Source organism: Conger conger, chromosome 12 (assembly GCF_963514075.1).
Source record: "Conger conger chromosome 12, fConCon1.1, whole genome shotgun sequence".
NCBI lineage: Eukaryota > Metazoa > Chordata > Actinopteri > Anguilliformes > Congridae > Conger > Conger conger.
In genome coordinates, this window is record NC_083771.1 from 18,491,407 (window position 1) to 18,518,550 (window position 27,144).

At 45.0% G+C, this 27,144-nt stretch overlaps 1 protein-coding gene and 1 long non-coding RNA gene across 3 annotated transcripts; both read right to left on the reverse strand.

The window, feature by feature from the left end:
- Positions 1 to 27,144, reverse strand: LOC133141860 (uncharacterized). Of its 2 annotated transcripts, none has more exons than XM_061262654.1 (11): positions 26,670 to 27,144; positions 26,010 to 26,249; positions 25,097 to 25,186; positions 24,685 to 24,873; positions 24,028 to 24,137; positions 7,170 to 7,326; positions 6,512 to 6,751; positions 5,531 to 5,620; positions 4,870 to 5,058; positions 4,228 to 4,337; positions 1 to 1,577 (listed from the first exon to the last, which is right to left on the reverse strand). In XM_061262654.1, exons 1-11 carry the CDS (start codon positions 26,824 to 26,826, stop codon positions 1,398 to 1,400), a joined length of 1,752 nt encoding a protein of 583 aa, XP_061118638.1. In that variant the 5' UTR covers positions 26,827 to 27,144; the 3' UTR covers positions 1 to 1,397. The 2 variants fall into 2 exon arrangements, 1 of the variants encoding a protein (XP_061118638.1); XR_009710134.1 differs by lacking the exon at positions 1 to 1,577 and adding an exon at positions 4,476 to 4,592.
- LOC133141861 (uncharacterized) lies at positions 7,367 to 10,026 on the reverse strand. The gene is made up of 3 exons (XR_009710135.1): positions 9,929 to 10,026; positions 9,554 to 9,699; positions 7,367 to 7,951 (listed from the first exon to the last, which is right to left on the reverse strand). It is a non-coding gene; the product is annotated as an uncharacterized LOC133141861 (long non-coding RNA).

Sequence of the window (27,144 nt, forward strand, 5' to 3'; positions counted from 1 at the left end):
TTGCTCATTATAAATCTTTAGTTAAAAATAAAACAGATTAATCTGGGGAGTCTGTGCGCTCCAGAGAACTTCCAGAGATCAGAGAATTCCAAAGTAACAGTAGGAAGTATCCTAGTCTTTATACATTATAGCTAACCAATCATTTGTCATAAATCATCACATTGTCTCTCTTAACCCGCCTTAATATTTTCTGTCACTCTATGAAAGCTGAGCTGTCTTAACCTTTCGCCTATATAATGATGCAGGCAAATTGAGCTGGTGATCACTAACTCAAAACATCTCTTTGCAAAGACCCACATCTCTTGGGCTGCATCACAGAGTCAAAACAGGCCGCATCCAATGCCATGGTTTGTACCCAAGTGTTCTCTGCACTTTCATTAAACAGACTGTACTTTGCAGCTCAATGTGTTTTAACAGACACACAGTTCTAATTGCTCAAGATGACTGATTTATTCATTTTAACATAATTAATAATAATTCTTCAAACAGTATGGCTTATCATTGTAGTACTAAACAGCATTTGAAATATAGTATAGAGATATATAGTAACATTTAGGAAAGGGTATTTTTGCACATGATTCTGAAAGTATTTAAATCAAACTTCATCATTCCTGATTTTCAATAAGGGCATTTTGATCAAACTTCAACACCCCAAACCCAGACAATCTAGGTTATACCAATCCCGCAAGTGTCTCTCCTGAACACAGGTAAGTGATACAATTATTAACCATTCCTTGTCCTCATTTAGCCCAACCGAAACCGTTCACATGGCTTACTATATAACATATACCTTTAAAACCAGGAGCAGGGCCCTATTTAACATTGTGCCAGCCTGCTTAAAGTGGAATTAACTGGATACTGGATTAGTGGAGTTACTGGATAACTGCACTGAGTGAAACCTGGAACCCTCCCAAATCTGGAGCATAGACCTAAGTAAAAAGAGCTGTTCTGGGCTTTACTCAGTGCAGTTATCCAGCATACTCAGTAATCCTGCTTTGTGAAATACCCCCCAGAGCTTTTAGCAAAGTACAAATGGTTTTGGTATTGAAATTAAGGCTCCATTTTCAGTCACCATTTGAAAGACTCTCTTTCAAGGCCTGTCTCCTATATTCCAAATCTGTGGCTTGTGTGCCATGTTTTCCTTTGGCTACATCATGAGATCAACTGTATCAGAAAGCAGGATTACAGAGTTAGAGTAAAGCGCTTTCTATTGCTGTCCATGTTCCAGATTTGTGTGTGGTCCGTGTTTTTGCTCAGCAATCCTACTTCATGAAACAGGGTCAAGTTTGACTCTGAAGTGCTGTGTGGAAAATGTATGGTTGAAAGATGGTGGTTTCAGAGCGGGATCCAGCTACTGCCCAGGCTCCTCCTCCTCCTCCTCCTCTCCAGCAGTGAGCTCACAGCTTGGCTGTCAATCTCTCACAAATGTCAAAGTCCTTGGCGGCGAGGGCGGGGTCTCTGGCCAAGGGGGCGGGGAGGACGAGGGAGCAGTCACTGTGGAAGTACTTCCCAGTGATCCCCTCCACGTCCTCGGACACGGCGCAGTAGATGGTGCTGACAGCCCCCTCCTCGGCCGACTGGGGGGGGGGGGGAGAAGGGGTACAGGGTTAATGAGTTTTTAAGGAGGGGCGGTACTTATGTTCTTCCCCCCATTAACAATGCCATGACCTCTCTTTCCTGTGAGTCACAGTCAGAAAATGCAACTAAAAGGTGCTTCAACTGTCCTTCATAAAAATGTTGTAAATGTGGAAAAATACAGTACTGTAACGTCTGAAACAATAATCATTTTCCATCTCCATCTTGTGAAAAGTTGCAGCATCTCAATACATTAACAAATATATACATTTCAATTTATTTCATTACCACCAGGGTTGTGGATGTTTGATTTGTGTTATCATAGATATTGCAGGGACAATGGGCCTTATGTGAAAACATTCTCATATTCTTACCCTAACCTTCTCATACCTTGTTTGTAAGATTCATTTGTAATACATTTGATATTATTTTTAAGATTATTATTACATCATTTTTAGCAGTGTCAATATTGGAATTAAGGGACCTGCAAAAGCCAAGGAATGGGTAAAAATGACTAATGCTCTAAATGTAGTGCCCGAACAGTCGGGGAGACGAGGTACAGTTGCAGCACTTTCCAGGCTTTGCGGTATTTCTCTGGCATAACTTGTGTTATAATATTCTAACCAGCAGAAAAAGAAAGGCGAAGCACTCTTATAATCATATATATGGTATGTTGATGTTAAAGTCAGCCCCAACATTGGTTTGACACAATGTTAAACAAACCCGTTCTCACGAGTGGTTCTTGAACGAGGGCTAATCTTCCAACAGTGACTCACAAATTTCAAGATAAAAACATATCACTTAGGGGGTTTTATAAACATAGTGGTGGGTCATTTTTGACCCTCAAGACAACACAAGGGTCAAGTCATTGAGGGTCAGAGGCATCAAACCAGCCCCTGTGCTGCCAGTAGAGACAGTATCTGTCTTAGATACTTAAGCTTGTTTTTCCAGCGTAGCCGGCCATTTCAATGTTTGAGACAAATGAACAGAATGTCAAATAAGAGTCATGCTTTTTGTTTGGTTGCATATCCTTTGCATGCCATGACTTCCTGAAGTCGGCGACTGGATATCTAGGAGTCCGGATATCTTACATTAAGTATCTTACAAGCGATACTAAAAACTCTTCGCATTTCAATGGATCTCGATGGGAATTGGAGAGTGGGACTAGACTCAGTAGATATGTTGTCTAGTTCTTTAACACATAGGACAGTTTTCCTAACAACGCTTTCCTGTTATGAAAAATAGTCAGGAGAAACAACTCTTATAAAGGATATGCAACCAAACACAAAACATGACTATTTTATTTGACTTTCTGTTAATTTGTCTCAAACATTGAAATGGGGGGCTAGGTATAAAAAGTCCTGCAATTGCTACATGGTGAAACAAAAAATAAGCAATAATTGTCACGTCCGTGCCCTTTGCCTGTTGTTTCTTCCCTTTTGTCTGTGTGCCTGTGCTTCTCTCCTTGTTTCTCTCTGTATAAGTCCATTGTGTTTTGTCTTTTATATCCTACTTTGCTTTCCGTAGTTCTGTTTTGTGTTCATTATTTGTTTCACCTGCTCCTCCCTCTCCTTATATGTATTTCCTACTTGTCATTATCGCTCTCACCTGTTTCCCGTTGTCTTGAGTATTAGTTTTGTTTTTAAGCCCACCAGCTTGCTCTTCTCCTTGGCTAGTTTGTCTTTTTCCTGTTTCAGAGTCTGCCTTTGTTTATTCCTTTCTCCTGGTTCTACCCTGTATTTTCTGACCAGTTTTCCCTGTGTGTTTTTCTGTGTATTCGTTTTTGGATTTTCTGGTTGTGATCTTTGTCTGGTTTTTGAACTCTGCCTGTTTGGTTGGTATGGTTAACTCAGAGTGTCAGGCATGTATAGCACGCTAGAGGCAGTATGGTTAACTCAGTGTGCCAGTCATGTATAGCACGCTGGAGGCAGTATGGTTAACTCAGTGTGCCAGTCATGTATAGCATGCTAGAGGCAGTATGGTTAACTCAGTGTGCCAGTCATGTATAGCACGCTGGAGGCAGTATGGTTAACTCAGTGTGCCAGTCATGTATAGCACGCTAGAGGCAGTATGGTTAACTCAGTGTGCCAGTCATGTATAGCATGCTAGAGGCAGTATGGTTAACTCAGTGTGCCAGTCATGTATAGCACGCTAGAGGCAGTATGGTTAACTCAGTGTGCCAGTCATGTATAGCACGCTAGAGGCAGTATAGTTAACTCAGTGTGCCAGTCATGTATAGCACGCTAGAGGCAGTATGGTTAACTCAGTGTGCCAGTCATGTATAGCATGCTAGAGGCAGTATGGTTAACTCAGTGTGCCAGTCATGTATAGCATGCTAGAGGCAGTATGGTTAATGGGCAGCGCTGTTACTTCAGTGTGCCAGTCATATATAGCACGTTAGCGGGCAGTGCAGTTACCTCAGTGTGCCAGGCATGTTTAACACGTTAATGGGCAATATGGTTAAGTACTGTATGCCAGCCATGTTTAGCACGTTAGCAGGTAGTGCCGTTACCGCAGTGTGCCAGCCATGTTTAGCACGTTAGCGGGCAGTGCAGTTACCTCAGTGTCCCAGTCATGTATAGCACTTTAGAGGCAGTATGGTTAACTCAGTGTGCCAGTCATGTTTAGCATGTTAACGGGCAGTGCATTTACCTTGAAGAAGAAGATTCCCACCATGTTGAAGAGGAACCTGACCAGCCAGCTGTAGTTCCTCATCACTTCAGTCATCACTACTCCTGGGTGCAGGGAATTTGCCGTCACTCCTGAGCATTGGCACACGGAGAGTACATGAGGAGATAGTGAACCACAGTTCAGCAGCATAGATGGCCCTTGTCTGTGGGCAGGCCTCTAGCATAGTGGTAAAGGTACATGACCGTTGGGCCCTTGAGCAAGGTCCTTACCCACATTGCTCCAGGGTAGGGGTGACTCCAGTTAATCGATTGTAAGTCCCTTTGCGTCAGCGAAATAACTTCTATCCTAAATCGTGTCGTGTGTGCTGAAGAGCACTGCGAAATAAGCTGTGAGAAATTCGTTAGATGTAAGCTGCTTACCTAAGACAGGATTTCATGGAGTGTCCGCTAAGCGTAACTAACTACTGAGTTGAGTTAATCTGTACAGCTTTGTTTAAGTATTTGTACATCATTCATTTGCCAATTCATATTGGAATGAAAAAACAAAAACACTTAATATATGTTAATGGGGTTAACCAATTATACTTTTATCCTATAGTCACACAACACGGAGAGTCAGACACATCTGCGTCACGCCCTCCCCCCACACCCCTGCTGGTGATACCTGTGCCTTGCAGCCGCCGGGCCAGCTCGTTGGTGCAGATGATGTTGTGGAGTTTGGTGTGGTTGTAAGTGCTGTCCATCCTGTAGGTCAGGTTGTCCCCACGGAAATGCGCAAAGTTGACCTCGCCTCTCCAGTGATTGAAGGAGGAAACGTTCACAATGCGCGCCGGGGCCGAACTTTTCATCAGGTCTGGGGGAGAGAGAGATGGAGAGATAGACACAGAGAGGGGAGGAGAGAGAGATAGACAGAGAGGGGAGAGAGAGACGGAGAGATAGACACAGAGAGGGGAGGAGAGAGAGATAGACAGAGTGGGGAGAGAGATAGAGATAGAGATAGACACAGAGAGGGGAGGAGAGAGAGATAGAGATAGAGAGAGACAGAGAGGGGAGAGAGATAGAGATAGAGAGAGACAGAGAGGGGAGGAGAGAAAGATAAAGATAGAGAGAGACACAGAGAGGGGAGGAAAGAGAGAGATAGATACAGAGAGGGGACTAGAGGTAGCCAACAGCCAACAGAGAGGACTGCTGGCTGAGCCAATAGCAAACAGAGTGGACTGTTTTCTCAGCCAATAGCAAACAGAGTGGATTGTTTTCTCAGCCAATAGCAAACAGAGTGGACTGATTTCTCAGCCAATAGCAAACAGAGGGGACTGATGGCTGACCCAATAGCAGGTTGGTGAGCAGGAAGGGTCCCAGATGATTGGTGGCAAAGGAAATTTCCAGCCCATCAGGAGTGATCTGTCTGCTCAGGCCTGCGGGAGAAATCAAGAGTCACCCACCACTGGGAGTCACACACATAAGAGTCATACACACCACTGAGAGTCACGCACCACTGAGAGTCACACACAACTGAGAGTCACACACAACTGAGAGTCACACACCACTGAGAGTCACGCACCACTGAGAGTCACACACAACTGAGAGTCACACACCACTGAGAGTCACACACAACTGAGAGTCACTCATGTAATCCAAAGTGACTCATAGTTGGTATTAGACTAAGCAGGAGAAAAGCCTCCCCTGGAGCAATCCTGCCCAATACCGCTTTGGGGGCAGGAGACGAGTAGAGGAAAGGAGGATACATTCTTTCCAGAAGTTGCCAGTTGCCACACTATTTATATTATTATTGTATAAAAAGGGGCTGGGCTCTGTATGCAGGAAGGAAGCAGGGCAATCAGAGGACCATGCTTCCTGGTTAAGTAGGCACACACACCTGAGTGGCATTATGAATCAGTCCAGGCTACGCAAAGCTACCAGTGCCACTCCTAAAATCTCATTGGCCACCCCAGGGCCATCCCAGTGCCACCCCTGCTTTTTTACCAAGACTTTCCTGGCTTTCCTGTTTTGCTGCCTTCCAAATGTGCATCAAAAGCGCACCTGTCAGAAGCACCAATCTGATTTGCACTCTATTCATTTATGTTTAGTCTTAGTAGACTAGTAATGCATAGTGTTTTTTTGCACATGAAACAATAAAAAAACAAGAGCAGCTTTACCACAGTCTCTCAATAACTTAATCGGTTCTGAATGTGAGCAAAACCCAACAGAATTACAAGACTAGGGTGAGCCAATAAATAGCCAAGCAAAAATGTATCTTAGGTGAACATTGGTCTAGCAGGGAGGGGGGGTGTTGAACCGAACACCACCTGAGGCCCCGGCATTGTTAACCAGTATGTGGAGCTGCTTCTCCTGGCGCAGGATGCCCTCCGCGAAGGCCCTGACGGAGGCAAGGGAGGAGGTGTCCAACAGGCGCAGGTGCACGTCCTGGTTCCCGGAAAGGCGACGAATCTCTTGTAGAGCCGCGGAACTTCTCGCCTCGTTTCGGCATGCAAGGATTACACGAGCGCCCCGCCGCGCAAAGTCCAGGGCAATAAACTTTCCTATTCCTTAGAGAAAGAGTAAAGAGACAGTAGAGAGAGAAAGAGATTCAGGAATACTGGGTTGTAAGAACTGATAACATTATGAAATTACACGTTTAGTTGTAAATGTAAGCTCTCACTGTGGCCTTTTATAATAGAATCCCAAGCAAGATTTCGAGCACTACAGTCGCTTGTTAAAAAACAAAAAATAAAAGGCGGAAAAGTGACAGACCACGGCTGAAATTGCATTCTTAGCATACAACTCATAAATCAATGAAAATCGCATGCTAGTATGCGGTTTCGAACGCAGCGCACGACTGCCTAGTAGATAAAAAAAAGTAGTCGGGAGATCACACATGAGATGGAGCAACAGGGGCTACTGCACTTATAAACTATACCAAATGTTCAACATTAATCGGATTAAAAGTACTTTAATTGCAACTACCAGTATTGGCCCCAGTGACGATGGCCGTCTTCCCTTTAAGTTCCACGGGACACGCGCGCGGATTCCACGGTCCCCTCCGTTGTGAGCGCAGGACGAGCCCAAAGACCAGCGTGGAAAAAGCCCACAGTGGATGCGAGAAGAAATCAGTCCACGCCATCTGGATGATGCCAAAACCACAAGTTCACGAACTCGAGCGAATGACACAACTGAGCGTAGTAAACCTAACTGCACAATATTAGCCTACAGTGTATCGCTGTTATCATAGTTGCACCCTACACCGTCCCATTCCACCACTTGATGAAAAGCCAAGGCTGTTGCCAGTCAGCGACGTCTGATTCACCGCGAGGTCTTAAAGTCAGTAGTACGTCTAGTTCAGCTTCAGATCTGTGTCTGAGTGATCTTGAATGCGTATTATGTCCGTATGCACGGCTCATTAATGGAAAGCCTCTTGTTTGGAGTAGATGCAACTCTTGGATTTTACGAATTAGGCTACATTAAAGGGGACTTAAAGGTGTACATAAAGTGCGTCAGGTTTTGTGTTCTGGGAAATGAAAAAGAGACATTGGAACTCAGATTGAAATGCGGGTCCACTTTAGTTTCAGTGAAGCTAAGTGAAAAAGGTGAAGTCAGGTGAATTGAGCCACCAGTTAAAATGGGCCAGATAAGGTTGGGGCGCTTTAGCGCTGTAAGATTTAATAGTCAATCACTGAAAATAATCTTTACCTGTTGCCACGTAGAAACTGATTTGATTGGTATCACATCACCAACGTTTGATACGGAGACTGGTGAAGAAAACGGCGTGATGAGTGTCCTGACATGCTAAGTTTTAGCTTTCAATGATGAAGTTGATATAAGAATGAGCAACGAATGGACACCTAGAAGTGAAGTTTTATGATCCATGGTCTGTTTCAATAGAATTGCGATATTTTGCAAAACAAACTTTTTTAAATGAAATACATTTTTAGTTACTGGCCCATTTCAGCTTACAATTTTTTTCTGGTTGCTTACACACAAAAATAGAATGCTTAGACCAAAATCATCAAAACCTTCACTTTTGTAACCATGCCATAAACAAACCAACCGTACAAACAAATGTTTTACTTTGCCCTTCGTTTGCAATTCTGCAACACACTTTTTTGCAAAACACTACACACTGTTTCTCACATTAGACACTTCGTTCAAGAATGAAACCTTCAAAATACAAAACATGGCGGCACACACACACATGAAAACACCAATCAGTCTGAGCCTTAGCACTACAAATAAACCTCGGGTAAGGTCACCTCTTTTGTGGGAACTTTGCGAACATGGAGGCAGTGAGAGTGAGAGGAAGAGAAAGAGAAAGAGAAAACAGAAGAGAGGAGGACTAGCAGCAGGAGGAGGAGGACGAGGACAAGAACAGAGAAGGGGACCAGCGAATAGACGGAGACATATTTCCGATGACATTAGGGCCGCTTTGGCGAACCGTGTCATAAATCATGAAGAGGGAGGCTGGGCAGAGAGTCCAGCCCGACCTGAGTCACTATACGGTTGCATCCATAATACGGACATTTATGTGGCCCTTAGCTACAAAAACCCAGTTCCATTATACCACCATATGTTATGATTACGCCACTCCCATCTATTTGGCGGGGATGGGAGAACCCACTGATACTCTACAGTAAAGATCCCTCCCCACGCTAGTGTTATTCAAATGAATGAAACCATTGGAGGCTGATGTATCAAAAGCAATACGGTAATACCTTATTTATAACATTCGTTCAGAGTAATTAAAATATTTGTTGTGTAGAGGAGCAACCTTTACTTACAGCAGTGTATTAGGGGTACATACATGAGTTCTCATAAACACAAGTTTATATGAAAGATTCCAATAAATAATGTTGGGCAGGACCCCAGTGCTCAATATTGACAGGGCTCCCCAGTGACCCAACACCCCAAGCACCGCAACCAAGGTGACACCATGTTAACCATAAAAGGCTTGGTCAATACACACCAATCGTACTCACACCATACGGGGGGTCCCCGTAACACATTGAGCATCGAGCCCTGCCCACTAAATATGAGAACTCAAGCAAAGCCAATTAAGATTTAGAACAAGTAATGTAGTAACAAGTAAAGTGCATAAAGTGCCAAGATAATCAGTTAGATTAGATTAGTTAGATTAGTTAGACAATTGTCCAAATTACACCTGCCCACTGGCACCTCCCCTTGTCCCAGCCTTGATATTGCACACTGCCCCCATATAATGGTTGATTACAATAGTACAGCCCACCCTTGGTATTGCACACTGCCCAAACACAACAAGTTGCATCAATAGTAAAACATCAATGATTAAAAGAGCTTATTTTCATAGACATGATATAAATAAATAAACATATACAAACTTCATATGTGGGAAAACAGTGACTAGCTGTCCAAACAAAATGGCAAAAACTACGAGTGGCAGGGTTCATTCACAAGCCGGCTCCCAGGCCATCCGCCCCCCCGCAGGCAGCAGCAATTAGGCAAACACTCTTAACACCAACACGATCTGTTGAAAGACATTAAATATGCATATTGTCAGCGCGCACAGCAGGGCACCGCTTCAATGCTTTGTTTATTATACACCCCTTACTGCTATTAAGAGGGAATCACTAGCGGAGATTTAAGAATCGTTCTATTTACCTGCAAATTCCACAAAACAGACCATAGCAAAATCACATTACGGCCCATCCCAAGGCTCACATCAAAACCACACACTTTATGGGAAGCATACCTACCCTCGTTAAACCCAACAAAATGCCTCCGTACTTCAGTGACTGCACACGCACACCCTTTAACACACGGAACGCCAATGCCCGGATTGTCTTCGTCCTTCGGTAATCTACAAGAACCCACATACTTATAAGCGTCGTACTCTATTATAAGGCAGCTAATGTTGGCCTAGTATAACAGCATGCCAAACAATTCCAACTTACCACACTTTCCACTCTGCTCCCCTTGCTAAGCAGCTGACTGATGACGCAAGAATCCTGCCCCTATGCACACCTCGTCATTTAAGCCCTTACTATTCGCCCCTGGGTGCTAAAGTCCCACTGGCTACATCTACCCCCCTTTTCAAATGTCACCGTCCCGGTGACAGTGCTCATACTCCAAGAACTGAGCAACCCCTGTGGATGAGACATTGAACACGGTAGCGTCAAGGGCTGTTTTAGACTATAGCCTTCTCCGCCTACACCTGTTACTATACCACTGACCGGGGTAGGTTGAAAGGGTTAGGATGGTAACCTGCTGTTACACGAGATGTTCGCCTAACCGCCTCCGAGCCCACCACCTCCTGTGCCGCAGGGGAGGGTGAGAAGCTATTGTCCTGGGTCACTGGTGACTGAATCACACTTTGCGGTTGTGTCTCTGGCCTTATTATTACCCAATCGCCAGATTGCTCTTCGTCATACCTCTGTGTGACTGGCTCATCAGGGACAGTGCTATCCTCTACCAAGGGGGCAACATCAGGCAAAGTCAGGGGTTCCACCATACGTGGGAGGGGTCTTAATTCAGTTCGGTGAATGTTTTCCTCTGGGCCTGCCTGGTCCCGTGGCTTGATTTTATACAAGGTCCCCACGTCATCCAGACACTGAACCACCACATAGGGAACGGAGTCCCAAATAACTTGGGGCTTCTAAATGTTTGCGAGCGTCCTTATAGACTGAGGTCAAGTGCTTTTGATGCTTATTGACCCAATCACTTACCCCCCCCTCCACTGGCTCGTCTTCCTCCACACCGAGGAGGGAGTCAATTGGTAGGTGGGGCTTACGACCAAACATTAGCTCATATGGAGAATGCCCTGTAGACTGGTGAACCGTGGTATTGTACGCAAACAGTACATGCGGTGGGTGGACTGGCCACCCCTCTTCTTTTCTGCAGGCAACGTACGCAAGAGGTCGTGTAGGGTCCGATTGAACCTCTCGCACTGCCCGTTACCCGCTGGGTGATAGGGGCTTGTGCGAGACTTTTTGACCCCATACAACTGGCACAGGCATTTAAGAAGTTCTCCCTCAAACTGTTTACCTTGATCAGTATGGATGCGTTGCGGAACGCCATAATTATAAAACCACTTCTCTGTCAGCACTTTCACTACGGTTCCTGCCTTCTGGTCTGGTGTAGGAAACGCCTGTGTATATTTAGAAAATACACCCGTGATCAATAATAGGTTTTCCGATCCATCACTGGACCGCTCAAGTGTGGTAAAGTCCAATGCAAGGATTTCCAAAGGCCTGGAAGCCATTAGGCTTCCGATAAAAGTCCTGATTTTTGGTTGTACTACTTTAGCGGTTACACACCGGTCACAGTTTTTACACCACTGCTCAATGTCTCTCCACATAAACGACCAATAGCCACGCTGTCGGGTCAGGTTGGTGGTGTGTTCTACCCCCTGATGCCCATGGTTATTGTGAAGACTCGTCAGTACTTCGGTCTGAAGGACCTGCGGTACCAGAAGCTGCAAGACTGGCTCCCGTCCACCTGGCTCAGGGGTGGCCTGATACAGTACCCCGTCTCTCTCCCGGATCCGGGCCCACTGTCAGACTAGCTCCACGACAGCGGGTGGTTCCTGTGCTCGCTCAGTCACTGTAGGAGGTAAACCCGTTTGCCAGTAACTTCTAAAGGCACTAATAACCGGGTCTAAAGTCTGCAGATTTTGTAAGTCTGTCTTTTCCCGACCGGGCACGGCCTCGATGACCAAGGAGGTGGCCAGCCATGACCCGCAAAGCCCCACAGAGTGGCTTTGGGTCTCCACTGGAGCAATAATTCCAGTTGCTACGTCTTCCATAGAGCAAGGGGTAAGATCCTCTGGCAGTCTTGATAGGGCATCTGCATTGTTGTTGGTGGACCCTGGCCTATACACAATTCTAAAATTAAACAAAGCCAACTGTGATGCCCAACGCTGTTCTACAGCCCCAAGCTTCGCTGTTTGAAGATAACAGAAAGGATTATTGTCGGTGTATATGGTAAATGGGGATATTCCCGAAACTTTTCTGTGACGGCCCATTTAAGGGCAAGCAACTCCAATTTCATTGCACTATAATTGGACATCTTCTTTTCGGTTGGTTGCAACCCCCGACTTGCATAAGCGATCGGACAGCGTTGCCCCCCCTGGTCCTGGGATAGCACTGCCCCCAAACCCAAGCTGCTGGCATCAAACTCCAACACAAAAGGCTTGGAGAAATCAGCATAACCCAAGACCGGTGCACTAACTAGCTTATCCTTTAATGTTTTGAATGCTTGGTCGCAGCTCCAGTCCCAATGGCTCTGCAAAGCGCCGCTGGGTCACGATTGTGATCTCTTACGTCCAGGCTGTAACTTCGACGCTAGTTTGTGGAGGGGTGCCGCATATTATGGGTAGCAATTGAAATTGTACTTCCCTCTAGGGTCTTTCAGCGCACTTATCCCTGGTTATGGGTATGCACTTTGTTGTACGTCACTCTGGATAAGAGCGTCTGCCAAATGCCAATAATGTAATGTAATGTAATGTTTCACCTGTTTTTCACTTCCTGATTGTTTTGTATTTTCTTTTTGTTATCTGTGTATATAAACCCCTCTGTTTGTCTTACTCGATGCTAGATTGTCATGTGCTATAGCCATACCTGCCAGCGTTTGTTTCTCTGCCTGTCTGTTTTCTACCCTCATTCATATCTTTGGGATACCCCCCTCTTCAGTTCAGACCACAGGTTTCATGGGATTTAAGTCTGGTGATTGATAACCATTGCAGAACAAGGCTGTTGTTTTTACTTAACCATGTATGTGTGGATTTTGATATATGTTTGGAGTCATTGGAGTTTGGAGTCAAATCTACCTATGTCTCAGCTTCCTAGCAGAAGAACCAGATTTTCTGCCAAGCTTTCCTTGTACTTTGTTGAATTCCTTGAGCCTTTGGTCTTAAATGGACCAGTGGCTGAAAAACATCTCTAAAACATCAATGACTCACTGCCATATTTGAAAGTAGGTATGAACTGCTTCAAACATTCAAGTTTGGCCTCACCTGACCATAGCACTCTCTTCCAGTCATAACACCAATGCAAACTCAAGATGCTTAGTTTTGTTTATTGTGCTCAGTGAGGGCTGTCTTCGTTGCATGCTTGTTACCTCATTTTTATACTCCAGTGAAACGAGAAGTGATGGAATGACAGAGTATAGTTCCTTCAGACTGGGATTAACTACATTTATTTCCAATTTCACTTAGCTTTATTTTCTCTATTTTTATTAAGGTAGAGCCTACTGTTTCTGAATAGACCTCTACCCTGTTTATGGAACAAAATAAAAAAAGACTTCACACCCTTCTGTTTCATATCCTACCTCATCACAACTCCTCTCAATGGCAGGTGTTTTCCCAAAATGTACAACCCTAAAGGCATACTATGCAGGATTCTCACCTTGAAAATATTATAAAACAAACATGCTCATTACCATGATACACTCACAACCTGTGTATGAGTTCGCTTCTGCCCAATACCTTGCTTTTCTACTTGTATTTGCTTTTAGAAAAACTCCTCGCAACTTCTGGGTTTACATATCTTTACTGTGCATTACTGTGTATCTGAAAAGCATGTGTCAAATACTCTGAAATCACATGCTCTATGATCCAATAGAAGGAGGAGGGCAGGATGAGATGTGTATGGACTGGCTGTTGCTGGGTTTGTGTACAGTGGTGAGCTGGGTTTGTGTGCAGTCGAGCTAGTGAGACAGTCAGAGCACGTGAAGTGTCAGGTTAGCGAGCAAGGAGCAGCGGCTAACAGTAGCGCCCAGCTAGACGAAGCGACAAGCAGCAGATTCACATCCCGTGGTGGTGAGAGAGGGAGAACAGGTTACGACAGGTCTGGACAAAGAAGAGGCACATATGCACAGGGAAGAGGTAACACAAACGGATACACGTGTAATAGATGCGGCAAACCTCATGGAAAAGCAGACTTCTGTCCAGCAAGAAATGTAGAATGTAGAAACTGTAGAAAGATAGGCCATTATGCTGCAGTATGTCTCACCTGTGTGGTCAACAAAGTAATTACACCACAAGAGGAGGGAGAAGTGGGATATTTTCTCGGAGAGATAAACCAAACAACTGACTCAGACAAAGCATGGACTGTGAAGCTGACAATAAAAGGGACTGATGTAAACTTTAAAATAGACACGGGGGATGACGCGACTATCATATCTGGAAGCACCTTTCAAAGCCTAAAATACAAACCCCGACTGCAGAATGCTACGGCCAACCTAGTGAGCCCAGGAGGCAAACTGATGTGTGTAGGACAGTTCACAGCCTCAACTACAGTAAAAGATCCCCAGTTTAGGTTTACAGTATTTGTGATAAACGCATCAAATGTGAACAATCTGCTGGGCAGAAACGTAGCAGTCGCCATGGGCTTAGTGAAAAGAGTAGAGGAGCTCAGGAGTGCTTGCCCATCCCAGATAGGTCTCTTAAAGATAGAGCCAATCAAGATAAGCCTGAAAGAAGATGCTGAGCCGTATAGTGTCAGTACATCTCGGCGTGTCTCAGTACACATGCTTCCTAAAGTGAAAAAGGAACTGGACAGGATGGTCCAAAGTGGCGCGATAGAGGAAATCCTAGAGCCAACACCTTGCTGCGCAGCCATGGTTCCTGTCCCAAAGAAGAACGGAGAGGTGAGAATCTGTGTTGACCTCAAGCAACTTAACAAGTCGGTCAAAAGAGAGAAGTTAGCTAATGCAAAGGTCTTCTCACTCTTAGATGCAGCCAGTGGCTTCTGGCAACTGCCACTAGATGAAGAAAGCGCCAAGCTCACTACTTTCATCACACCGTTTGGAAGGTACTTTTTCCATCGGGTACCGTTCGGTATTACTAGTGCCCCAGAAATATTCCAACGTGAAATGTCAAAGGTCCTACAGCACCAGGAAGGCGTCGCCGTCTTCATGGATGACATCCTTGTCTATGCAAACACGCCAGAGGACCATGAGCAAAGACTTCAGAACACACTCAAGACGCTCGAAGAGGCAGGATTACAGCTCAACACAGAAATGTCTCCTGCTCTGCTACCTAGGACACATCATAGACAAGGATGGGGTCTGCCCAGACACTGCGAAGGTCGAGGCCATCACACTGCTGGAGCCACCGAAGAACACCACAGAACTCAGACGGATGCTAGGTATGGTCCACTACCTGGGCAGGTACCTTCCACATCTATCGGAAGTGACAAAACCACTCAACGACCTGGTAAGAGGTGACACAGCATGGGTCTGGAGCGCAGCACAAGACGAGGCCTTCAGAAAGGTGAAGCTGCTCATCTCAGAGGCACCAGTGTTAGCTTTCTATGATACTACCAAGCCCACAATAGTCAGTGCCGACGCCAGTAGCCACGGCATAGGGGGGGTTCTACTATAAGACCATGATGGACAGTTAAAGCCAGTAGCATATTGCTCACGACACAGAGGTGCGCTATGCACAAATAGAAAAAGAATGTTTGGTAGCTGTGTGAGCATGTGAAAAGTTCTCTAGGTTCCTCTATGGTTTAGATAGCTTTACCCTTCACACAGACCATAAACCACTCGTGCCACTGTTCAACAACAAAGACCTTGATTCAGTGCCGTTACGCTGTCAGAGGCTACTTATGAGGATGATGCGGTTCAATCCACCGGCAGTGTATGTTCCAGGCAAGCTGCTGGTTTTTGCTGACACTCTCTCCAGACATCCAAGAGCGGCACTCACCCAAGAGATTGTGGAGCTCATCAGCGACATTGGGGCCCTTGAGGAGGCAGTCCACACCCCGTGGCCCATATCACCCACAAAGCTGGACTTGATCAAAGAGCAGACCGAGCAAGATGAGGAACTACAGATGGTGAAGCAGTACATGCGTGCAGGGTGGCCCAGGCACGCAGCCGACACCCACCAGGTAAAGCCATTCTACACCGCACAACAGCACCTCTCATACTCCCAAGACCTGTTGTTACATGGAGAAAGAATAGTCATACCGCGAGCTATGCGCAGGGAAATACTGCAGCGCATTCACGATGGCCACCAAGGCATCGTTAAATGCAGGGAGCGTGCCCGACAAAGTGTCTGGTGGCCTGGGATAAGGAAAGATATTGAGAACATGGTCAGTAGTTGCAAACACTGTCAAGAGTCAAGGCCAAGTCAAAGGAGAGAACCCCTCGTGACCACTCCATTACCAAACCGCCCATGGGAGAGGGTTGCTGCTGACATCTGTGAAGTAGACAAGAAACATTACTTGGTAGTTGTGGATTACTTTTCCAGATATATTGAAATTGCCTATCTGCAGAACCTGTCAGGAGAGACTACCAGAGCACGACTAAAAAACATGTTTTCACGCTGGGGATGCCCTGATGTTCTCATCACAGATAACGGGCCACAGTTCACTGGACAGGCTTTTGACCAGTTTGCTACAGACATTGATTTCCAGCACATCACCTCCAGTCCTCACTATGCTCAATCCAATGGAGAAGATAGGCGGTGCAGATAGCGAAAACGATCCTGAGACAGCCCGATCCCTTCCTAGCTCTGATGAGCTACAGAGCAACCCCACTCCAAGCCACTGGTGTGAGCATCCTGCATAGTATACCTTTAAAACCAGGAGCAGGGCCCTATTTAACATTGTGCCAGCCTGCTTAAAGTGGAATTAGCTGGATACTGGATTACTTGAGTTACTGGATAACTGCACTGAGTGAAACCTGGAACCTTCCCAAATCTGGACCTAAGTAAAAAGAGCTGTTCTGGGCTTTACTCAGCGCAGTTATCCAGCATACTCAGTAATCCTGCTTTGTGAAATACCCCCCAGAGCTTTTAGCAAAGTACAAATGGTTTTGGTATTGAAATTAAGGCTCCATTTTCAGTCACCATTTGAAAGACTCTCTTTCAAGGCCTTGTCGTGAGCCACGGACCCCTTGCCGAGCTCAGACCTCACGTTCCCACGAGCAGTACCTCACCATGAGGTGTCTCGGGGACGAACTCAAGTACTCCAAACGTTCTGGAGCCCTGGTAAGTTCTACTGAACTTCCAGCCCAGTCTCGAAGTGAAGGGTGTGATGCAAATCTGGTATTCGATGTCCTGTATTCAATGTATTCCTCTAAAGAATCTTTATCACATATGATTATAGTAAGATATACTTTATTATAATCAATCAAAAGAATAGAGTTATACAGATTACAGTGTAAATATCATCTTTCAGTTTGCTGATCACATGCAAGTTACATATACCCCTTTAGCTCTTTCTAATTTACCTTTCCACCATGATGTTTAAAAGTCAAGGTACACCCCTCAAATACCCATCCTCCTCTTTGGCCTTTACCTTATCTTATGGCTCCCCCTTCACGGAGATAAAAGCTACTGAACTTCCATTAATACAATGGGTACGAACACCCCTAAAGTCTACTACTTATTTATATCGTACATAGTATCTTACTAAAAAATAAAAGACATAAAAATGAAAGGAAACTTATAACGTTGAGCTTCTATGTACTACTTTTCCTACTTTTACAAGTAATATAGGTTATAATTACCACCCATGCCCTAAATATAGCCAGCTCGTTTTCTGCGGGATTTGATCCCTCCTCCTTGCTGTTGATGAGCTCTTTGAACAGCTGCATTGGTTTGGGAATCTGGGGCAGGATCAGGACCCAGACTTTCGAAAGACGTGACTTTGCACTTCGTACTTCTCCTGCCAGTTGTATGGGATGTGCACTGGTATGTCTTCGAACACGTCGGGGGTTTTGCAGTGCAGCCGCAGCATATGCCTCTCCTCACTGACACTGAGGTTAGGGGGGGAGGCTTCAGGTTCTTGGGTGGGTCCAGCAGGAAGGTGTTCTGTAGCGTGGAGGAACCCCGCGTCCCGTCTGTTGGCCTCCAGGTGCAGTTCACGGCTCCAAGCATGTCGTAAAAGCCCTTTAACTCTTTCACCAGCTTTTCTGTATGATGAGGGATGCGCATGAACACCTCTTCGACATCAGTCCTGCTGCCACAACTCTTGGGCTGAGTCCGCACTGCGTACGTCACTCCTCTCTCCATATCCATATCCTGGAGTGGCGCGCAGAGGGAGCGCGCCACTCCAGCTTGACTACAGCTGTCTTGCGTTGCTCTCTCTTCAACAGCCCATAGATATCTTCTGAAGCAAAATTCTAAGATGCCATCCTAAGGTCTAAAAGCTTATTCCTTATATATCTTTTTTGCATACAAAAGTGTACCTTTTTGATAAGAAATGTCCCCAATATTTCAAGCGGGAAGACATTTATCTCTTATGTAACTTGTTTTTTAATGACCATATTCATCATTTCTGTTTTTCCCACTGTCATTTTCTCATACCTCAAAAGAAATTTCCCCAATACTTTATCTCATGTGCCCCTCCGGTTGGGAATTTCCACCATCTTAATATACGAGTGGAAAAACACTAGCTTTTTTGTATTTTTTTAAGGAACCTATTCATCACTGGTGTCTGTTTCAATTTCATAGTCTCTCCTTGACTTCCTCCACACCTTGATCTCATGCAAGCCAGAAGTTAATGCCTGCCACCATCTCAATACACTCTTCAAGTGCCCCTTTTTGTGGTGCCTTAAGGGATCTACAAAGGACATCCAGCTAATAGCTGAGTGTAATTCATCATTTAACTCCTCCACTGTTAGTCCTTTGAATCTATCCGATAAATTATTTGTGCTATAATCAGGAAGGCCCTTGAAGCCTCTTAATCTTCTTTCGGTATTGACATCCCTTCCGTTTTCCTTATCTTTTTGCTTTAGCCAGGCATTGTGCCCCTCCCTTGTAGGGTTGGGGTATTCTCAGTCAGAACTTTAACCTTGCTCCTTAAAACCCTAAATCTAAGTCCCCCGACTTCAGACTCCTCTACTGACAAGTATGGCTGCTCATTATCTCTGAACCACATATTTTTCTTCTTACGGGCGTTCTTACTACCACCTCGATGGCGTGTGCGAGGGGTTAACAATGCATTCCTTCCTAACCCATCCCCCGTCAATCTCTCATCAGGGGGGCCTAGGGCCGGGTCCTCGACAGCCTGTCCCCTATATTCCAAATCTGTGGCTTGTGTGCCATGTTTTCCTTTGGCTACATCATGAGATCAACTGTATCACAAAGCAGGATTACAGAGTTAGAGTAAAGCTCTTTCTATTGCTGTCCATGTTCCAGATTTGTGTGTGGTCCGTGTTTTTGCTCAGTAATCCTGCTTCATGAAACAGGGCCAAGTTTGACTGAAGTGCTGTGTGGAAAATGTATGGTTGAAAGATGGTGGTTTCAGAGCGAGATCCAGCTACTGCCCAGGCTCCTCCTCCTCCTCCTCCTCCTCCTCCTCCTCCTCTTCCTCCTCTTCCTCTCCTGCAGTGAGCTCACAGCTTGGCTGTCAATCTCTCACAAATGTCAAAGTCCTTGGCGGCGAGGGCGGGGTCTCTGGCCAAGGGGGCGGGGAGGACGAGGGAGCAGTCACTGTCGAAGTACTTCCCAGTGATCCCCTCCACGTCCTCGGACACGGCGCAGTAGATGGTGCTGACAGCCCCCTCCTCGGCCGACTGGGGGGGGGGTGGGGGTGGGGGTGGGGGAGAAGGGGTACAGGGTTAATGAGTTTTTAAGGAGGGGCGGTACTTATGTTCTTCCCCCAGGTAACAATGGCATGACCTCTCTTTCCTGTGAGTCACAGTCAGAAAATGCAACTAAAATGTGCTTCAACTGTCCTTCATAAAAATGTTGTAAATGTGAAAAAATACAGTATACTGTCACGTCTGAAACAACAATCATTTTCCATCTCCATCTTGTGAAAAGTTGCAGCATCTCAATACATGAACAAATATATACATTTCAATTAATTTCATTACCAAACATTCTCCTATTCTTACCCTAACCTTCTCATACCATATTATTTTTAAGATTATTATTACATCATTTTTAGCAGTGTCAATATTGGAATTAAGGGACCTGCAAAAGCCAAGGAATGGGGAAAAATGACTAATGCTCTAAATGTAGTGTCTGAACAGTCAGGGAGACCAGGTACAGTTGCAGCACTTTCCAGGCTTTGCGGTATTTCTCTGGCATAACTTGTGTTATAATATTCTAACCAGTAGAAAAAGAAAGGCGAAGCACTCTGTTATAATCATATATATGGTATGTTGATGTTAAAGTCATGTTGTGCACTTATGCAAACCAGCCCCAACATTGGTTTGACACAATGTTAAACAAACCCGTTCTCACGAGTGGTTCTTGAACGAGGGCTAATCTTCCAACCGTGACTCCAGGTGACAAACCAGACGAGCGATAATGAACAACCCCGACACAATAATGGAAACAATGCAGAGTTATCAGTCAGGAGAATCAGCCAGCAACGTTTTCGCAACTGAGGGTTCAGAGAGCGCTGATAAGAGTCTGGAGGAAAGGCTGCTGACTGTGACTGAGAACACAGGAATCACATTACATTACATTACATTATTGGCATTTGGCAGACGCTCTTATGCAGAGTGATGTACAGTTCATGGGACTAAGCAGGAGACAATCCTCCCCTCGGTTAAGGGCCTTGCTCAAGGGCCCAACGGCTGTGCGGATCTTATTTTTGCTACACCGGGATTAGAACCACCGACCTTGCATGTCCCAGTCATTTACCTTAACCACTACGCTACAGGCCGCCCCTTGCATAGTCTTAACATTCTGCATACTCCCCTTGTCCTAAGCGCCTTCACTAAACCCCTAAAATAAAGCAGCTTCATTGAATTTTAAATGATCTTCATTTAATCTATTTTGTATGAAGAAAGAACCTCTCACTCATCACAAACTTCAAATTTCAAGTTAAAAAAATATCACTTAGGGGCTTTTATAAACATAGTGGTGGATCATTTTTGACCCTCAAGACAACACAAGGGTCAAGTCATCGAGGGTCAGAGGCATCAAACCAGCCCCTGTGCTGCCAGTAGAGACAGTATCTGTCTTAGATACTTAAGCTTGTTTTTCCAGCGTAGCCGGCCATTTCAATGTTTGAGACAAATGAACAGAATGTCAAATAAGAGTCATGCTTTTTGTTTGGTTGCATATCCTTTGCATGCCATGACTTCCTGAAGTCGGCGACTAGATATCTAGGAGTCCGGATATCTTACATTAAGTATCTTACAAGCGATACTAAAAACTCTTCGCATTTCAATGGATCTCGATGGGAATTGGAGAGTGGGACTAGACTCAGTAGATATGTTGTCTAGTTCTTTAACACATAGGACAGTTTTCCTAACAACGCTTTCCTGTTATGAAAAATAGTCAGGAGAAACAACTCTTATAAAGGATATGCAACCAAACACAAAACATGACTATTTTATTTGACTTTCTGTTAATTTGTCTCAAACATTGAAATGGGGGGCTAGGTATAAAAAGTCCTGCAATTGCTACATGGTGAAACAAAAAATAAGCTATAATTGTCACATCCGTGCCCTTTGCCTGTTGTTTCTTCCCTTTTGTCTGTGTGCCTGTGCTTCTCTCCTTGTTTCTCTCTGTATAAGTCCATTGTGTTCATTATTTGTTTCACCTGCTCCTTATTTCAGATCTCCGCCTCCCTCTCCATATATGTATTTCCTACTTGTCATTATGGCTCTCACCTGTTTCTCGTTGTCTGAGTATTAGTTTTGTTTTTAAGCCCACCTGCTTGCTCTTCTCCTTGGCTAGTTTGTCTTTTCCTGTTTCAGAGTCTGCCTTTGTTCATTGCTTTCCCCTGGTTCTAGCCTGTATTTTCTGACCCGTTTTCCCCGTGTGTTTTTCTGTGTATTCGTTTTTGGATTTTCTGGTTGTGATCGTTGTCTGGTTTTGGACTCCCGGTGTTTTTTTGATTTCGTGTTTGTACTTTCGCCTGTGTCGACTGCCTTCCTGTTTTTGAACTCTGCCTGTTTGCTGACTACTCTTCTGATCACCCTGCATGTATCTGTCTGGTTGGATTATGACCATTGCCTGTTCTGCCCTTTGTTCATAAAGCCTGCCGCATTCTAATCCTTGACTTTCCACGGTTGTTCTGTCTCACATCCCGACTTAATATAGAGCTTTAATAAAAGCAGAATATCTGCACTTTTGACTTTTGTCAATTTCCCCCTTTCTCAACAGAAATTGAAAGAAAGAAAAACCTGTTTTTCCATTTTTTTTCTCATTACAGTAGGTAATCTGGTAACAAACAAAACCAGAAAACAATGTAAGTGTTTGTTTTTGAGGTTTTGAGGTTAGCATATAAATTAAAAAAAAGAAAGATATGTTTGTAATAGACTGTAGCCAAAACTAACTGAAATGTCTACCGATTACGTATCACGACACATACATACATAAATATCGCTCATGTGACTGTTTGATAAGAAGGGCACCTCAGTGTGCGTTGTATGTGGCCACAGATAAATCTTCTTAGAATGATGACTCGGCATATTCTGCATGTTTTTTTCATTAATATGGCTCACATTCTCAACGTGTTTATATGCTATATGAGCCCTTGCCTACTTATCTATGTGTTACACAGCTCAAAAGCATTAACACTACCTTTTTAGCAAAACACAGGCCAATCCACGAGCGCACACACCTGCTGTTCTATCGTTAAACGGTTTTAACACGCACCTTCCAGCCAGTCAAAGTGGAGTATTCACTCAGACCATGGGGTAACATTAGAGTTGTATTTGTGCAGGTAATTATGGTTTATTGTTGTCACATGGGAGTGTGCTATGGAAGTCTCCTCTTTCACTAATTAAAGCCTATTGATTTACCACAGCCTTTAATTCATTAATAATAATAATAATAATAATGTTACATATTTTAATGTAATTGTTTGCAATATAGCATAGCAAACATCCAGCATACAGAGAGGGGGCCCAGGATCGAGGTTGGGAACCACTGGTCTCGCCTTATCTAAAACCTCACTTTGTTTGTTCCCTTCAACGAGTTCCCAGGACAGCACATCAAACTGGAAAAAAAGGTTTTCCTTTCTTTTCAATTCCCATTGAGAAATAGAATATAACTCCTGAGCAATCTGGATTCAGTAACAGACTATGGAGCTCATTCACTGAGAAACTGCCTTACCAACACATACCATGTCTGCAGAATTCTATGATTGAGTAGTTTATCTTTTTTTACATAACTATTTAATCAAGCTAATTTTCCAACGTCTTCTTGAAACCAACATATATTTTCATGTTTTTTTCAGGGAATAGTCTTCGTTTGTAGTTTATATATGTACTTTATATCCAGAATGTAGGTCACACAACATTGCTTCTCTGAAAGCATTCCTTTGTAGTGGTTCAAATGTAGACAGAACTGTGTTATGCAAGACAAACATCTGTGCGAAAGCTGTTTAAATAGTTACAGTTACTCTTGTTCGAGGGCACAGTGTTTAGCACGTTAGCGGGCTGTGCAGTTTCCTCAGTGTGCCAGCCATGTTTAGCACGTTAGCGGGCAGTGCTGTTACCTCAGTGTGCCAGCCATGTTCAGCACGTTAGCAGGCAGTGCAGTTACCTCAGTGTCCCAGTAATGTATAGCACTTTAGCGGCAGTATGGTTAACTCAGTGTGCCAGTCATGTATAGCACGCTAGAGGCAGTATGGTTAACGGCCAGCACTGTTACTTCAGTGTGCCAGTCATATATAGCACGTTAGTGGGCAGTACGGATACCTCAGTATGCCAGTCATGTTTAGCACATTAACGGGCAGTGCAGTTACCTCTGTGTGCCAGCCATGTTTAGCACGTTAGCGGGCAGTGCAGTTACCTCAGTGTGCCAGCCATGTTTAGCACGTTAGCAGGTAGTGCCGTTACCGCAGTGTGCCAGCCATGTTTAGCACGTTAGCAGGCAGTGCAGTTACCTCAGTGTGCCAGGCATGTATAGCACATTAGCGGGCAGTGCAGTTACCTTGAAGAAGAAGATTCCCACCATGTTGAAGAGGAACCTGACCAGCCAGCTGTAGTTCCTCATCACTTCAGTCATCACTACTCCCGGGTGCAGGGAATTTGCCGTCACTCCTGAGCATTGGCACACGGAGAGTACATGAGGAGATAGTGAACCACAGTTCAGCAGCATAGATGGCCCTTGTCTGTGGGCAGGCCTCTAGCATAGTGGTAAAGGTACATGACTGTTGGGCCCTTGAGCAAGGTCCTTACCCACATTGCTCTAGGGTAGGGGTGACTCCAGTTAATCGATTGTAAGTCCCTTTGCGTCAGCGAAATAACTATCCTAAATCGTGTCGTGTGTGCTTAAGAGCACTGCGAAATAAGCTGTGAGAAATTCATTAGATGTAAGCTGCTTACCTGAGACAGGATTTCAAAAAGATTTTAAAAGTCATGGAGTGTCCGCTAAGCGTAACTAACTACTGAGTTGAGTTAATCTGTACAGCTTTGTTTATCTATTTGTACATCATTCATTTGCCAATTCATATTGGAATGAAAAAACAAAAACACTTAATATATGTTAATGGGGTTAACCAATTATACTTTTATCCTATAGTCACACAACACGGAGAGTCAGACACAACTGCGTCACGCCCTCCCCCCACACCCCTGCTGGTGATACCTGTGCCTTGCAGCCGCCGGGCCAGCTCGTTGGTGCAGATGATGTTGTGGAGTTTGGTGTGGTTGTAAATGCTGTCCATCGTGTAGGTCAGGTTGTCCCCACGGAAATGCGCAAAGTTGACCTCGCCTCTCCAGTGATTGAAGGAGGAAACGTTCACAATGCGCGCCGGGGCCGAACTTTTCATCAGGTCTGGGGGAGAGAGAGATGGAGAGATAGACACACAGAGGGGAGGAGAGAGAGATAGAGATAGAGAGAGACAGAGAGGGGAGGAGAGAAAGATAGAGATAGAGAGAGACACAGAGAGGGGAGGAAAGAGAGAGATAGATACAGAGAGGGGACTAGAGGGAGCCAACAGCCAACAGAGTGGACTGTTTTCTCAGCCAATAGCAAACAGAGGGGACTGATGGCTGACCTAATAGCAGGTTGGTGAGCAGGAAGGGCCCCAGATGATTGGTGGCAAAGGAAATTTCCAGCCCATCAGGAGTGATCTGTCTGCTCAGGCCTGCGGGAGATATCAAGAGTCACTCACCACTGGGAGTCACACACATAAGAGTCATACACACCACTGAGAGTCATGCACCACTGAGAGTCACACACAACTGAGAGTCACACACCACTGAGAGTCACACACAACTGAGAGTCACTCATGTAATCCAAAGTGACTCATAGTTGGTATTAGACTAAGCAGGAGAAAAGCCTCCCCTGGAGCAATCCTGCCCAATACCGCTTTGGGGGCAGGAGACGAGTAGAGGAAAGGAGGATACATTCTTTCCAGAAGTTGCCAGTTGCCACACTATTTATATTATTATTGTATAAAAAGGGGCTGGGCTCTGTATGCAGGAAGGAAGCAGGGCAATCAGAGGACCATGCTTCCTGGTTAAGTAGGCACACACACCTGAGTGGCATTATGAATCAGTCCAGGCTATGCAAAGCTACCAGTGCCACCCCTAAAATCTCATTGGCCACCCCATGGCCATCCCAGTGCCACCCCTGCTTTTTTACCAAGACTTTCCTGTCTTTCCTGTTTTGCTGCCTTCCAAATGTGCATCAAAAGCACACCTGTCAGAAGCACCAATCTGATTTCATCTCTATTCATTTATGTTTAGTCTTAGTAGACTCGTAATGCATAGTGTTTTTTTGCACATGAAACAATAAAAAAACAAGAGCAGCTTTACCACAGTCTCTCAATAACTTAATCGGTTCTGAATGTGAGCAAAACCCAACAGAATTACAAGACTAGGGTGAGCCAATAAATAGCCAAGCAAAAATGTATCTTAGGTGAACATTGGTCAAGCAGGGAGGGGGTGTGTGGAACCAAACACCACCTGTGGCCCCGGCATTGTTAACCAGTATGTGGAGCTGCTTCTCCTGGCGCAGGATGCCCTCCGCGAAGGCCCTGACGGAGGCAAGGGAGGAGGTGTCCAACAGGCGCAGGTGCACGTCCTGGTTCCCGGAAAGGCGACGAATCTCTTGTAGAGCCACGGAACCTCTCGCCTCGTTTCGGCACGCGAGGATTACACGAGCGCCCCGCCGCGCAAAGTCCAGGGCAATAAACTTTCCTATTCCTGAGAGAAAGAGTAGAGAGACGGTAGAGAGAGAAAGAGATTCAGGAATACTGGGTTGTAAGAACTGATAACATTATGAAATTACACGTTTAGTTGTAAATGTAAGCTCTCACTGTGGCCTTTTATAATAGAATCCCAAGCAAGATTTCGAGCACTACAGTCGCTTGTTAAAAAACAAAAAATAAAAGGCGGGAAAAGTGACAGACCACGGCTGAAATTGCATTCTTAGCATACAACTCATAAATCAATGAAAATCGCATGCTAGTATGCGGTTTCGAATGCAGCGCACGACTGCCAAGTAGATAAGAAAAAAGTAGTCGGGAGATCACACATGAGATGGAGCAACAGGGGCTACTGCACTTATAAACTATACCAAATGTTCAACATTAATCGGATTAAAAGTACTTTAATCGCAACTACCAGTATTCGCCCCAGTGACGATGGCCGTCTTCCCTTTAAGTTCCACGGGACACGTGCGCGGATTCCACGGTCCCCTCCGTTGTGAGCGCAGGACGAGCCCAAAGACCAGCGTGGAAAAAGCCCACAGTGGATGCGAGAAGAAATCAGTCCACGCCATCTGGATGATGCCAAAACCACAAGTTCACGAACTCGAGCGAATGACACAACTGAGCGTAGTAAACCTAACTGCACAATATTAGCCTACAGTGTGTCGCTGTTATCATAGTTGCACCCTACACCGCCCCATTCCATCACTTGATGAAAATCCAAGGCTGTTGCCAGTCAGCGACGTCTGATTCACCGCGAGGTCTTAAAGTCAGTAGAATGTCTAGTTCAGCTTCAGATCTGTGTCTGAGTGATCTTGAATGCGTATTATGTCCGTATGCACGGCTCATTAATGGAAAGCCTCTTGTTTGGAGTAGATGCAACTCTTGGA

Bases quoted from the DNA above. Each gene is read 5' to 3' on its own strand.
- LOC133141860 (XM_061262654.1), bottom strand. From the start codon at position 26,826: ATGGCGTGGACTGATTTCTTCTCGCATCCACTGTGGGCTTTTTCCACG. The intron at 5,621-6,511 runs GTGGTGTTCGGT...TTTCTCCCGCAG, and splicing joins TAACAATGCCGGGGCCTCAG to GCCTGAGCAGACAGATCACT. The intron at 1,578-4,227 runs GTAAATGCACTG...CCCCCCCCCCAG, and splicing joins TGGGAATCTTCTTCTTCAAG to TCGGCCGAGGAGGGGGCTGT.